Here is a 13,719-nt window from a genome sequence, read left to right as displayed (position 1 = left end):
TACACTACACTACACTGTAGGAGGCAATGTGGTCAGCATTGCGTTCGCCCGAGATTATTACCCTGATTTGACTCAGGTACTCATTTACAGCTGAATCGACTGATATACAAATCCCACTGCTACCAATGAGATTTGAAACCGCGACCTTCCGTACGACACCCTTGTGCTCTAACCACTCAGCTATCCGGACCGATGCCCAAAATAATCTGGCTAAGAATATTAATGAGCATTGGACCCCCACTAAAAATGCTCTGCTGAAGGAGTTTTACTTCTGCTGGTTAACGGCGTCATCGTAGAAGCCGATCAATAAATTCAAGGGATTGAAGGCTCTATTAATCTTTGAGAGTAGTGACGAAGGTGACTCGGTCAAGCTTCAAAATCGTGCAAAATCGCGGGAAGTTCAAGGTTATATGCTCCATGACGAAACGCTAGCCAAGGAAGTAAAAGTTGTTGAAAATGATAACAGTTTCAGAATCGCATATCAATTGGAACAATGATCGATGATCCTGTTAGGGACGTTAATGGCCGTTTGTTCATTCATGATGATGAACAGCTAAAGAAGTGGAAGGAGTACTTCAATAGTGTCCTCAAAAGTGTAACTAGCGTTAAAGTTCTACCTCTCCTGGATGAAATGGCTAGTCAACTTAACATGCGGATACCGGCTGTTGAAGGAGCAGTGAAATCATCTCTGCCACCAATGCGTTCAAAAAGTTTAAAGCTTGACCGTCTCCCCAGGGAATACTTCATCACAGCTATTGTAGTTTCAGCTGGATTGCTACTCCAACTTATACGGAAATCCCGTTTTCTCTTGTTGATTCGGCTGATTAATGCAGCTTTCAGTCAAACTTTGACACATTACATCAGTGGAGCGAATGGAATAAGTTACTACTTAATGTGAGAAAATGTTGCATCATAGCATAATGATGCGCAAGGAAGATTTATTCGATTCCTAATATTATCTACTTAATTTATTGTGGTCGTTTGTTTTTCTTTAATCAAACATCTCTACAATTGCGGAGATCCTTGCATGACCCATGTGGCCTTTTCAACCTTTATAACGACTTGATAGACAACTCTCTAGGCTCCAAAATATAATGCTGTGGCACATCAAACAATATTTGCAAACTTGACGTCTTTGAGGACCCATTTGCGAAGCGAAGGTTTTATGCTACTTCAACTCCACATTATATGCATATAAGTAATTGGAGTGTTTTCCGCTTATTGCAGATCAAGTAAATGAATAAATAAAATAGACAATCTCAGGGGGAGCAAAACAGTGCTCATCCATAATAAATCCTTCCGTAACCTATGAGGTGGAAATGGAGGGCGCAATAAGTAAACCCATCACATGTTCTCGAGAAGAGGCATCGACAAATGAACTTTGCAACCACTTGTACTTTCTCCCATTCATTCCTTTGTGGAGTATTGAGCATGCTCATTATCTCAGGTTTGTGCTTTAGTTTCATTATCATCACATTTAATTCTTTGTTATTGATAAGCCTACAGTGGCGGGGGAGCACGAATCCGAACACAACCATCCAAGACGATCTAGATTCGAACCCGGGATAAACGAATCAAGAGGATGACGATCAACCACGATATTTGGCCACAGTTGTAAAAAAGTCGAAACGACTTATTCAATAGTGACTGTAAGTTCGCAATGGAATGGCAGAATGCTCCATGCCTGGTAATGTAGCAACCTTAAAGGACATGTGGGCGCAAAGAAACTTGCCACGAACTTACTTCCGTGGAGAGCGACTTTCTAAAGAGAAAAAGGAAGCCTGGGAGGGCAAAAAGGCCTAAGAACTCAAGCGCAGTATACCAGGCGTGGAAGCTTTAAGAACGAGACAGTAGAATGAAGCCATCGATACCCAAACTGTCGGGATAGAGGGGAAATTTGATTTGACCGTACGGGTAGTATATTGAAGTGATAGGTTGAGTCAAATCAGGGACAAATCCCACTATCATGAAATACGGAGGAAACGGTCCGTGCTGGCGAGAATTAGAGTCGTTAATAGTGAAGCACAACACCTTATTGACTTAGATATAGGCACTTATAGTGTAACTGCTGATGCGCAAGGCAATTACATTGTGATGGATGATGCTCTCAAACTCGAGCTTACAGAAGAGCACTTTGAGTCGGTCCATCAGCCAAGCACGAACTTCGGACCAACGTCACTTTTTTAAATCCTGGAATGAGATTTCTATAACTTCAAAAGTAGTCTAAATGGCACTTAAGTTCTCGGGTTTAGTCCTGCGATGCAGGCTAATCTCATACCGAGTGATAATCTGCTTGATTACTTTGTCTCATGTGGGGAATTATCCTTCATATTTAGATGGGTAAACAAGAGATCATCCGGCACAGATGGCATTCATAAGAAGTGTGTTAAATACCTGGGTGGGCGTCTTGACGAACGTCTTCAATTTAACGAGCAGTTGCGAGTCAAAGTTGCGCTAGAAAGCGCTCGCAATGCATTCCTGTCTCTTTGAAGACTCTTTTATACTCCATATCTTAGCCGAAAGGTTAAATCATTTGCTACCTTACTCTGGTTAGACCAGTACTCATCTAGGAGTGTCCAATTTGGTTTAACTTCAGTGCTAGCTAGATGGGGAAAATACGGATCTTTGAAAAGAATGTCTGCTTCGACAAATTATGAATATTATGTAACTATGAGGTGATGTGTGCAGCTGCTGCTGTGTCGAGAATCGACACAGTTATCGTTAGATTGATTTGGAATCATATAGTGTGATCCGCTTCGCATGGTGAGAACCCTTGGGTTTCGCAGCCGTTCAAACCCAAATGATGGGTACTCTGAGGATTCATTCCTTCCGAAGCTTTCGTGTATCTGGATAGGAAAGGTTTAGTGCTTGATTCCGCCGGTGACCCGATTATGTATCATATATATATAGGGCGGTCGCTGACAAGAAGATAGAATATCCCCGGAACTTTACTACGAGGTTTCGGAATTTGACTGGAGAAATGCCAGAGCGAGAACAATTGATGTTAAGCGGGATGAAAACGAGAAATCCTGGTGTTGGTGACTTCGGGATGCCGATTTGGGGGCGGCCGTGCTCAGTTCTGCCATTTGTCTCGTGGTGGGACGGGTGTTGTTTTCATTTCCGGTCGTTATGAATTAAATTTTCTATTATATTGCATTGAGTTCATTTCGCTGTTTATTCATCAAAAAAGAAGAAAAAGATTGTAAAATATGAGAATATACATATTATTCATTTTATTATTATATTAAAAACATAACAAAGCAAAAATGGCAATTTAGAATCATCATCGCTAGAGAGCGATGGACACAGCCGAACGGAATAAATATGCAGTCGGGCAACCACATCAAGCAGTTCATCAACTAATGCTTCAGATTTGGGAGAGCGAATTTCTGTCTGGTGACTGGTAACGAGGCATAATCTGCCCTATACATAGAGGGGCACGCTGAGAACATCATCGGCCTATACCAAACAGGTTTTAATGCCAGACAAATGTGCAATTGATCAGACTTTCTCGCTCCGACAAGCGATGAAAAAACTGTTGAAACATGACCATAAGCTGGACCCCTTTTTCGTCGACCTCAAGGTCGCCTATAGCATAACCAGGGCGGTCGCCTATAGCAAAACATCGCCATGAGATAATTCGGTATTTCCGCAAAATTAATAAAATTCGCTAGGCTGACCTAGACAATCTGCGTACGGTTGTTGGCAGCGAACAGCGTCTAATTCAGTTTACAAAAGCCATTTCGCTCGAAACGTTTCCTTACAGGGTTAAAGTTCATAACATACAAGATAATTATCTTGCCAGTTCTCATGCATTTCTGATATACTTGGGTTCTCAGTAAGAAAGGAGGATGAACCATATGTAACCTATATAACGATGAATTCAATGAGCGACACACCGACCGGTTGGTTGTGAATAAAATCAGGCTCGATAGGCTAAAGTCCTCGCGTCATATGTATTAGATGGATGAGGGTGGTCTAGGCCGAAATGTCTGAGACCCTGCCGTAAATAGAGAGATTGAATAGTACGCGATGCCAGACCACTGCTAGGAATATCGAATTTATGAACTTCGGCGCAAACCCAAGATGTTTGGCGTCCTTATTTAAGGCAGGTCTAGACTGGACACCGATTTTCTCGCAATTGATGATGAAAAGGTGAGGAGTACAAGGATTTTTCGTTATTTTCTTTCAGTGTTTGGCACGATATATACCCAGGTCCTTGGTTTGTTCATATTCTTCAGCGACATAAGCGAGAAATTGATAAAGATTTTTAACCAGCGAAACAGACACGGCATCAGAGCTATTTTTAAATTTTGCTGAATCTTCGCGGTTGCTTTTTGTCACTTATCCAATTGTGAGGCGTCTTTCGGTTCTCACAACAAGTCCTAACTCCAAAGGAATTTCTACACCCTTTCATACACACACATTCTCCACTTCATTACAAATTCCCGATTTCCTTGGGGACTTCTGCTTCCAACTCTATTGAGAAACATTTATTCCATTTGTAATGTAAATTCGGGCCATAATTCACCAGACAGTCGATCAAGACCATGTGATGTATGCGACTCATGAAATGATGGCATCAATTCAACAAATTTACTTCGTTTAAATTCAAATGAGGAGAATAATTGATAAAGGTCATTCCTGGTTCGTTGACTGTTCCAATAAGTACATCGCCTCTGGGATGTTGGTTCACCCGGGAAATATTACAAACGCAAAATGAGCAATCGCCGGCTGCTGACACTAAGGAGAGCCAAGTTTTCTTGGGCAAACTTTGTTTAATTAGTTGGAAACTTGACTCGGCCACTTGAAATGTGTCAACTATCCAAAGCATCAACCACTATTTCGAAATTGCCTAACAGCATCTCAAGCCGAATTGTGCCAGATAATAAACAAAATTCAGACAATCAACAAAATTTTCCCAATTCCGATATTGCGAGCGATCCGAACGGAGAAACGTAAATTATATCATTTCATCTGTTCGGAGATGCTTCATTCAAATTAACTTTTACGTTTGCCCGCAGGCAGTTTATGCTGAAGTAAAAGTATCTGAAATATGGAGCGAGGTGCAGGACCGGCAGAGTTGACATTGACGAACAGGTACGGAGGTTGGGACGATAAAGAGAACATTCTCTTCCGACTTTATCGATGTTCTTCGCAAAACTTAATTCAGCTCGAGAGTTATTCAAAGTTTTCGGAAATTCTATAAGATTTAGTGCGCTCCGCTTCGCTTCTACCGCCACTATCTGTGCTGCAGATTGTAGATACACCATACTCGTACAGTCATCATTCCACCTCTAGCTCTACTTTGCCAACCTATTTCGTGTAGTTTTCATTAAACTTTAAGATAAGTTTGTTTTCTCCATCTCATCGCTGCTGCAGCTGCTATTGCTCTGCTGATTCGGATGTTGTTGCTTGTCTGTTGTGTTGTTTCGACGTTGTTTTACAGCTTAATGTGTTTGTTGGATGAAAATACACAAAACTACACTGAGAGTGTGAAGTTATTTTAATAGACATATTGTTACGCTCAATATGATGCAATAGGATTATTTACAGGAGTAATTACTCGGCAGCAGAAGACGAAGGGATGGTTGGGTTTGTTTGTGTACTAGGCGCGATCTTGAAACTGAAATGTTTGCTGTTTACCCCCAGATACTAAGAAGCGTTTAGTGAAAATACTTTTAAGCGCTGCACTAATGGTTCGGAAAGGATATGAATACGAATAATCTTTGGAAAGCTTTTATATGGTAATTGGATCCTCGAGTTTGTATAACAACAACATCAAGTTATTTTATTTTGACGCCATATACAAGTACGTAATGTTAGCGCGTTATATAGGCAATTCAACTTCATTTTTCAACTCTGCGGCACATATGTCCGTATGAAAACATCTCGGGTATTAGCATAATACTTTACCATACTAGATTGAGCTCTAAACGTGTGCCCAACAGAATAAACGTTTTGTAGTTCTCCGTTTGTGGATTGTCAAATAGGGACGACAATTACAGCTGGGACTGCTGAACCACCACACGCAGCAGACTCGCCAGATAGGGGCGGTTTTTCAGCAAGACCATACTTACATCTAAACACATTAGTGGTTTGTATATGTCCAAGCCTCTTTTTTTCTACTGACACTAAGGGTGTCAAAGTTGTAGGATTGTCCTTATATCTTTTTGATACAAAAGGACCGGGTCCGGTTTAACGAAATTAGTGTTATTGGATCAGTAAAGGGAAGGAGCATCTTTAACAATTGAGGAAGTACAAGGCCGAGGACAATTTTGTGCAGAATGGGGCCATGCTAGAACACTAGGTCCATGGTAATTCGAAAAGTATCATAGTTGCCTCTATGAACCTACCCTGTCGTTTGCTGTACCTTCTATTGACGTAAGAACGACGGGATCTTGTAGCGTGTGTGCAGAAAGTGGAAGTAGTAAATGAAATCCCATGGAAGAGAAGCTGTTTGACTGTGTGGGACCTGCAAAGTAATTGACGAAGTAATTTGTACTTTAAAGATTTTAGAGCTTATTAGATGAAATCTGCCTGTCACACACTATTACTTAGAATTGACTGACTGTTTGTTGCGGGCAATGACCCAAACTCCATGAGGATAAATTTGCATTTCCCTAAGCAAGTAAAGACTGCTTTGGGGATAGAAACTCTGAATTGTACACTTCTAGAGCATTCTGAAAGGCTTATCCTAACAGTTGAACCGGTAGCTGATACAACCAACAACGGCAGAAGCTCAGGAAATTAACTAGATGACTTCTGGATCGCGCTTGTGAAAGCAAAAAGGGGGTTGATTATATGAGACTCGTAAGAAGTTCGAAACGACATTGCTTCAGAACCTACTATGAGGAACTGGAAGGCTAAAAACAGATTGCAGGCCGTTCAGTATCCCTAAAAGGGATGAGTCAGCCAAGTTGGACTCTTTTAGATAACTGGATGAAACTCTCACGAACTGCAGAGATGAGTTAGACTCTCTTGGAGGAATATCATCCAAAAGAAGAGGTCGTAGTTGAGGGAGGGAGAGAATTAGAGATTTTCGCAGACGGTTTTGTAAAGGCAACTAGAATCCTACGGAAACCGTGAACGCCATCCAAATTGTTCGACAACCTCAACAAAAATTGGGAGCGTGCGGTGACCAGTCTGATTGAGAACCTTGGTTTTCTTGATATTTTTATTCAGACTTGTGTGCATAGGCATATTCATGCACTGATCGAAAAGGTGGGAACGCTCACCAGTTGACAAAAATGGCGAGGGAAAGGAGACCCAGAACAAAAAAGTTACAGTTGAGTTAAAAGATAAATAAGAAAGTAACGATACAGCGTTTTGGAAACCCAGTATCGATTTCCTGCTTAAAGCGGCAAGTAGAAAGATCATATAGGAAATGCTTGTGACAAACCCTTGGAGAGGAATGAAGAAAAACCCGGTAAAAGAAGAGCGGAACAAATGAGCAAATGATGCAGAATTACGAGGGGATGAAGCGAAGGAAGCTGAACCAAACAGCTAAATAAGCTTGATAAAAATAAATGTCAACAATTGCAAGGCGGACCTACTTTCGCAGATTATTTTAGAAACGAAAGTAAAGGTGGCAATTTTTGTGAGAAATCTATCAACCAGTTTGGGCCATCTGGCAAAAGGGTCTCTGAAGAAATCGTGGCATTCGGGGGAGAACAACCAGTTACCAGAACAGTAAAGAACAACAGTTAACACAACCAGTTACCAGAAAGTAAAGCCCAATACGAGGAAGTGTTGGACTGTTTGATGATGAATAGAAGAGATGACAGCTCTAAAATAATTGCTGAGAAATTCTATGCATGAGTAGTACACTGCGGTACTCGCCTGACTATGGCCAAGTATAATAGTAAACTTTTCTCGAGGCCTTTATGAAGCCGAGAGAGAAAGTTAGTGCCTTCTTCACGAAAATAATGGTCTGACTGCCAAATGAATGCTACTTCGACCATCAGGCCACCGTCTTTGTGATCGGAGATGGAGGAGTTGGCAACAGAATGTGTTCTCCAAACAAGACAACTAGCCTACTTGGCTGGTTCGCCGGGGCTTGTGGGGAAGAAATATTTCTAGTAATGGAAGAAACGTAGAGAGAAGGCGGAGCAGTTGCCTCAACATGTAATCAAGGCGTACGACGCTATCGTGGTATACATATACCACTCCATACGAGAACGATGTTTGGGGTGGCGTAGCAAATCCATTTGCACCAGAAGAATAGTTATAAGGGAAGTTATTATTTGGTGTGGGTGTTAATTAAAGTCGCCGTATAGCATTCATTCACTTCATTGGAACTTTAACACCCCAGGGCTAATTGGCACCTCCGTGATGGACTCACTGTGAACGCTAGTAAGACTGGACTAGTTGTGTTCACTAGGAGGTACATGCTAAAAACCTTAGTAGGAGCGGAAATCCAGCTCAAAAATCGCTGGTAATGAGAAGGCTGACAGACTTGCTCGTCACGGGTCTGAATCCATAATGATGGAGCCGGAACCAGCTTTTGGCATTCGGCCATCCACTGTCAAATCTACTCTGCAGAGTGAAATGACAAGGATTCTCCCAGCCGAATGGAGAAATTTAAACTTTTGCTGGCAGGCGAAAATCCGAAAAAGTACCTGCGTCCTGTGGTATTTTTGTTGTCTCTCAAGAAGTGGGACATGAAAACACCAGTAGAGCTTTTAACGGGATACTGCTCCTTAAACTCCCATATGGAAAAGATAGGGTTTGGCTACATGCAATCAAGGAGGAGGAGGAAAAACCGGCCCTGTAGCTTCCCGGCCTCCTCAGACCTCAAATGAAGACATCTTGGTAAGGCATTTTCAATGAAGAAGCTGTACGGTCTCTGCCTCTGAAGAATGTTTTCAGATGTTTGGAACGCCGTGGGCGGGCAACCACTGAATAGGCGATTTACGGGGATAGTTCAATGAGCCTGACAAAGGCTTGAGTGCTCGGAGCTACGATTCCCTGCAGTAATCTAAATTAAATAACTGTCCACAAGTCGCTGGTTCATCAGAAAATCTAGCAAACTTATTAGGAATTTCTTGATTTCCGCAAACTCTTTCTCAGATGAAATCCCCCACCAGAGTTGGTGTACTTCCAAGAGAAGAGGATGATATGCGTCCATGCGAAAGCCAAGGAACCAGTGGCCAAGGTCCAAAAGGGTCATCTCAGAAAGTAGCAGTCTTGAAGGGGATGCTGCAATAGTCATAGGAAGAGCAAGTAGAGCATATCATACATGAAAATGGTATGCGGTATGTCGGATCGCCATCAGCAGTGCGACGACTCCAGGGCAACCTTGAATTGGGAAAGGGGAGGGGGGTGTCAGAGTTCCCAGAGAGCACGAGAAGACAGGAAAGTGTACTCGACTGGGACATGTATACTACAGATACAAGCGAGTTTCAGTAATTTGTCAGTGATTATTGTCGAAGGAGGGTCCCATTCCAAGATTTACCGCAAATTCCAATCTTGCCCTTCCCCCTAGTGTCTGATTTTCCTACGTTTAGCGAGGGCCTGAGTCAGTCTGTATCATTCCGAAGTATCTTTAATTTTGTTTACGGTGTATCCGAAATCTGAAGGGTAGACCGACTGATGTTGCCTTAGAGTAAACTGACGGGGAATGTAAAGGGAGTTATGGAACATTTAGGAGCGTATGGAGGAAAATCTTGGTATTGGGATTTTAGTACAATTGGTAAAGCTCTCAATCCAATGCAGTCGACTTTCCAAAATTTGAAAGAGCTGCATTCTACTGAGAGGAAGGCGTGAATTCCTTGCTGGTTGGGACATTCATTTTCCTAGCTAAAAGGAGAGGAATAATCCGTTTAGCTAAGAAAATGAATGTCCCAACCCGCAAGGAATTCGAGTATCGAGTGATAAATCTTCACATTCATGCAACTTGAACAAAAGACAGATTGCTCTGGTTGAAAAGTCAAGCAAGGACAAAAAATGATTGATTGTGTGTTTTATATATTCCAACGGAAAGGGGAAGCTGAAAACCGAAATCTGTCAAGGATAGCACGAAACGGGGCGTCCAAAATCCGACCATAATGGCACACTCTGGTACCATTCTTCTTACAGTCGTGGTCAAGATGAAAACAAGAGTTACCATCTAAGTGCGTTCGTTGCATGGCGGATCAGGGCAGCTAAAGCAACTATATACCTGAGGCCCTGGTTAAAAGACTGCGCTTCAACATGAAAGAGGAAATCTGGAGGCTTAATGGAGGACTATGCGAAGTGTTGGAGTACGGATTGAAATTAGAGCACTTGTCGTGAGGCCTCTAACTAAAAGAGAATTCCCTTACTTATCTCGGTGGATCAGTCTGTTATTTCCAGGCAAAAAACTAGCAAATTTGTCACATTCCTGTGCTACAGGGGTGCAATATCTTGCTGCAGCTGTTGACAGAGAGGGTGTCAGTGGAAGATGTTCAAAATGGTTTGATTGGGTGGTGTTAGGTCTCGCTGAGGCATGCGTTCTTAAAGTCATCACTGCAAATAGTTGGAGGAGTTCGAAGTTCTAGCTAGCTAAGAACCGTCTAGGATACGCGGATCAGCAGAGGAGATATTCTACTACATACCATCAGGAAAACCTTCAGTTGGAAAATTCTTTCTGCAAGACATTGAATAACTTTTCCGGGAAAGAGAAACGATTAAGATGCGCCGAGCAAGTTAGTTTGGAGAGGTCGGAAGTCGTCGAAGACATGGGGAATTTGAACAGCACTAGATCAGAGTTAGTAAGCTTAAATAATAATCGTTGGCGCATCCATATTGGAACAGGACCTTGATGTGTATTAGAGGACTTCACTCAAGACCATAACGGTACACTACAGTACACTGTAGGAGGCACTGTGGTCAGCATTGCGTTCGCCCTAGATTATCACCCTAATTTTACTCAGGTACTCATTCACAGCTGGGTCGACTGGTATGCGACGTCAAATCACAATTCAAATCCTACTGCCGCCAGCGAGATTTGAACCGCGACCTTCTGTATGACAGTCGCGTGCTCTAAACACCCAGCTACCCGGACACTAGTCAGCTTAAACAAGGTAGTATTGTTCCCCAGTATAATTATCGAAAAAACAAGCGCATCTGTTCAAAATTTTATTATTATTTTATTCATTAGGCTTTACTGAGCCTTCAGCCACTCTTTAGAAGAACGTACTTCGAGAATTTGATACTACCTTGAACTAGTTAGCCGAGCAAGTTTCTTGGTGGGTGTATCCAGGATTCGCCTCAACAGTTTAAGTAATTCTTCCAAACGTCACCCTTTTTAGCCGTTTCCCATCTTATTCGTTGATGGAGTGAACACCCTATTTTAGTTATTTTAACCGCACCTACTTTCGAGGTACTGGTAACTTGGAAAAAATAGAGATGGATACCATCCTTAATGCCTTTAAAAGTGTCATCTACTGAAAATTGGGAGAAGATACCGCGCAGGGTAAAAAAGGGTATTTCCTCCTTTAGGGTGTCATTGTGGGGAAAAGGGGTTGTGATGTCGGATACCAGTCGATTTAGCTGTGAATAAGTACGAGTCGAGGGTAATAATTATGGGCGAGCGCAATGCTGACAACATTGCCTCCTACAGTGTATTGTTGGCCTACATTTTATCGCTAATAGTTCCTCAAAGCAATGCAAATGAGTTAATATATTTTCGTTAGTTTTTGATAACGTTCTACCATACTAGAAGGTCACCACATCCTTCTTACTTACTCTTGTCGGTTTCGGCACCAAGAGCGATTTCGAATTGCAATCACTTTACATCTCACATCGCATTGAGGCTATTGCCATATGCGGGAGTTTAAGATGAATAAAGTCAATTATTCAAAAGTTGGTCGATTTTTCATTTCTAAGTATTCCTTTTGGTGGCCATTCTGTGCTAAGACTCTATTATGCAATTGCTTGACCCCAGGCGCTTCTGATAGCGGTCACAAGGGAGGGTAAAGGGCATAACCTGGATTTGACAGTGATAACAGACATAGTTGATGCCCTATGCCCTATTTACTGAGATCGGACATAAACTGGCGCTCTACTTTGTAAGTATCAACTCAGTTCATCGGTCGCAATTTTTGCTATAGTTCAAGACCACTTATGTATCTTCCTCGCTCAGATATTCATTGCAATGTGTCAGATGTCTAGCACGTTGCTCTGCTGATCTGAATAATATATCAGAGTGACGATCTGCATTGGAGCGCACTCAACTTTGCAGATCTTCACGTATCAGCGCATTTTCTCTTCGCCACACATTTCTGAAAGCTTTTTTGGGACGTTCAATTCTCATTTTATACATTTTCACGGTCCGGAATCTGTACTTTAATTAAAAAGATACGCATGCGTATACTTCAGATATACGCCATTTCCCCAACTTGCAATCACACTATGTGGAATAACACTCGCGGAAATGTTTTGTTGGGAAGCCGCCACATAAGAAGTTTTGACAAGTTTTTTTTTTATACGATGGTTATGCGAACATAGGAGGACTTCTGCGATATTTATCCAAAAAATTAAATGTATTGTTGGATTTACAGATAAGATTCAAGTTTATCACACTAGGGGTTATGAGGCAATAAAGTATTATCAGCGCGGAGTGCTAGTGGTGTGGAAAAGAGACGAGAAAAGTATATTTGGTGACATTGAAGAAAATCTAGTGGATTTTCCGATATGCTTGCTTGAGCGAGAGGGTGAGCATGTGAGTCACGCGCTGGCACATTTGATGAACATTTATATTTTCTTGGGTAATAAACGGAAATAGATTTCTGAGACTTTTCTCTTCCGACTTCGCGGAACCCATCAGCTCGAAACTACGGTTGTGAAGCTGGAATGTCTACGCTAGGCGGACTTACCTTCGAACCAATTTGGTTTCCGCACTGTCCAGCTTGAAGATGCACAATTTCCCTCATGGTGATCTCTTTAGTATTGATTTAGTCCAAGATTTGTTGAAAAGTTGAACTTGTCACAATGTGCACAGTGAATCGCACTAAACTCGAAAATTCGGTATTTCAGGCAGTGATAGAATCTCTTCTTAAACTCTTCATGCAATCGTGCACGCCCCGTTTATCGCGACTTCAGATTTTCTGTTTCCACCGCTCGATTGCTTCGGATTTTTTAAAAATGAAGCCAAATTGAGTGAATTGAAGAAATTAACGACGGCGACCACGACGTGCTTCTTCGTTCCCCCAGTTGATTTGTCCGGCCGGCGCGACACTGATAAAGTACTAGGAAAAGTTACTAGAAAATGTGTGCCAAGCTTTAGCGAATCTAGATAGTCTAGTAAGAAGCTAAAAAAAGTACAGTTGGTAGCTTTCGTTATGTGAAGAGAGCGCGTCGTGTAGACTGTATCTTTTGTATGGCGCCAGACTGTGCTGGGTAAGAAGAAGACAGTGTGAACCACAGATTATTTTCCACTCGGCTAACTCAAGAAAATAGCCATAATGAACGTTCCGCGACTACCCGAGCGATTCTTGCAGAAGGCATGGAAATCCGCAACCTTCCCAGTCATGCCATGGTAAATGCTGTTCCTTGCAGAAGTTCTAGTTGGTTGTTAGCTTCTTATTGAAGTTAAGACTTCTTACACTTGCTGCGTTCAGTGATCATTCTTTCGGTCGGTGATTATCAATCGGATTTACTAATGCTCCAACTTCTCGCTTCTCCTTGGCGTTCTTCTTCGTAAGCCGTTTAGCAAAAAAGAAAGAATTTGTAAAATCGAAGAGAAACACTCTGGGT

At 42.0% G+C, this 13,719-nt stretch overlaps 1 protein-coding gene across 1 annotated transcript in view; it reads right to left on the bottom strand.

The window, feature by feature from the left end:
- The window catches only part of LOC119653260 (tubulin beta chain-like), a 96,738-nt gene extending 83,510 nt beyond the window's left edge, over nucleotides 1-13,228 (bottom strand). Inside the window, exon 1 of the mRNA XM_038057868.1 lies at nucleotides 12,840-13,228. Coding sequence (XP_037913796.1) covers nucleotides 12,840-12,896 — 57 coding nt within the window. The 5' untranslated portion in view covers nucleotides 12,897-13,228. The remainder of the gene's footprint in view (nucleotides 1-12,839) is intronic.
- Nucleotides 13,229-13,719: the final 491 nt, after the last annotated feature.

Source organism: Hermetia illucens, chromosome 3 (genome assembly GCF_905115235.1).
Source record: "Hermetia illucens chromosome 3, iHerIll2.2.curated.20191125, whole genome shotgun sequence".
Taxonomy (NCBI): Eukaryota; Metazoa; Arthropoda; class Insecta; order Diptera; family Stratiomyidae; genus Hermetia; species Hermetia illucens.
Note: the sequence above shows the minus strand (reverse complement) of the source record. Positions and strands in the feature narration are given on the sequence as shown.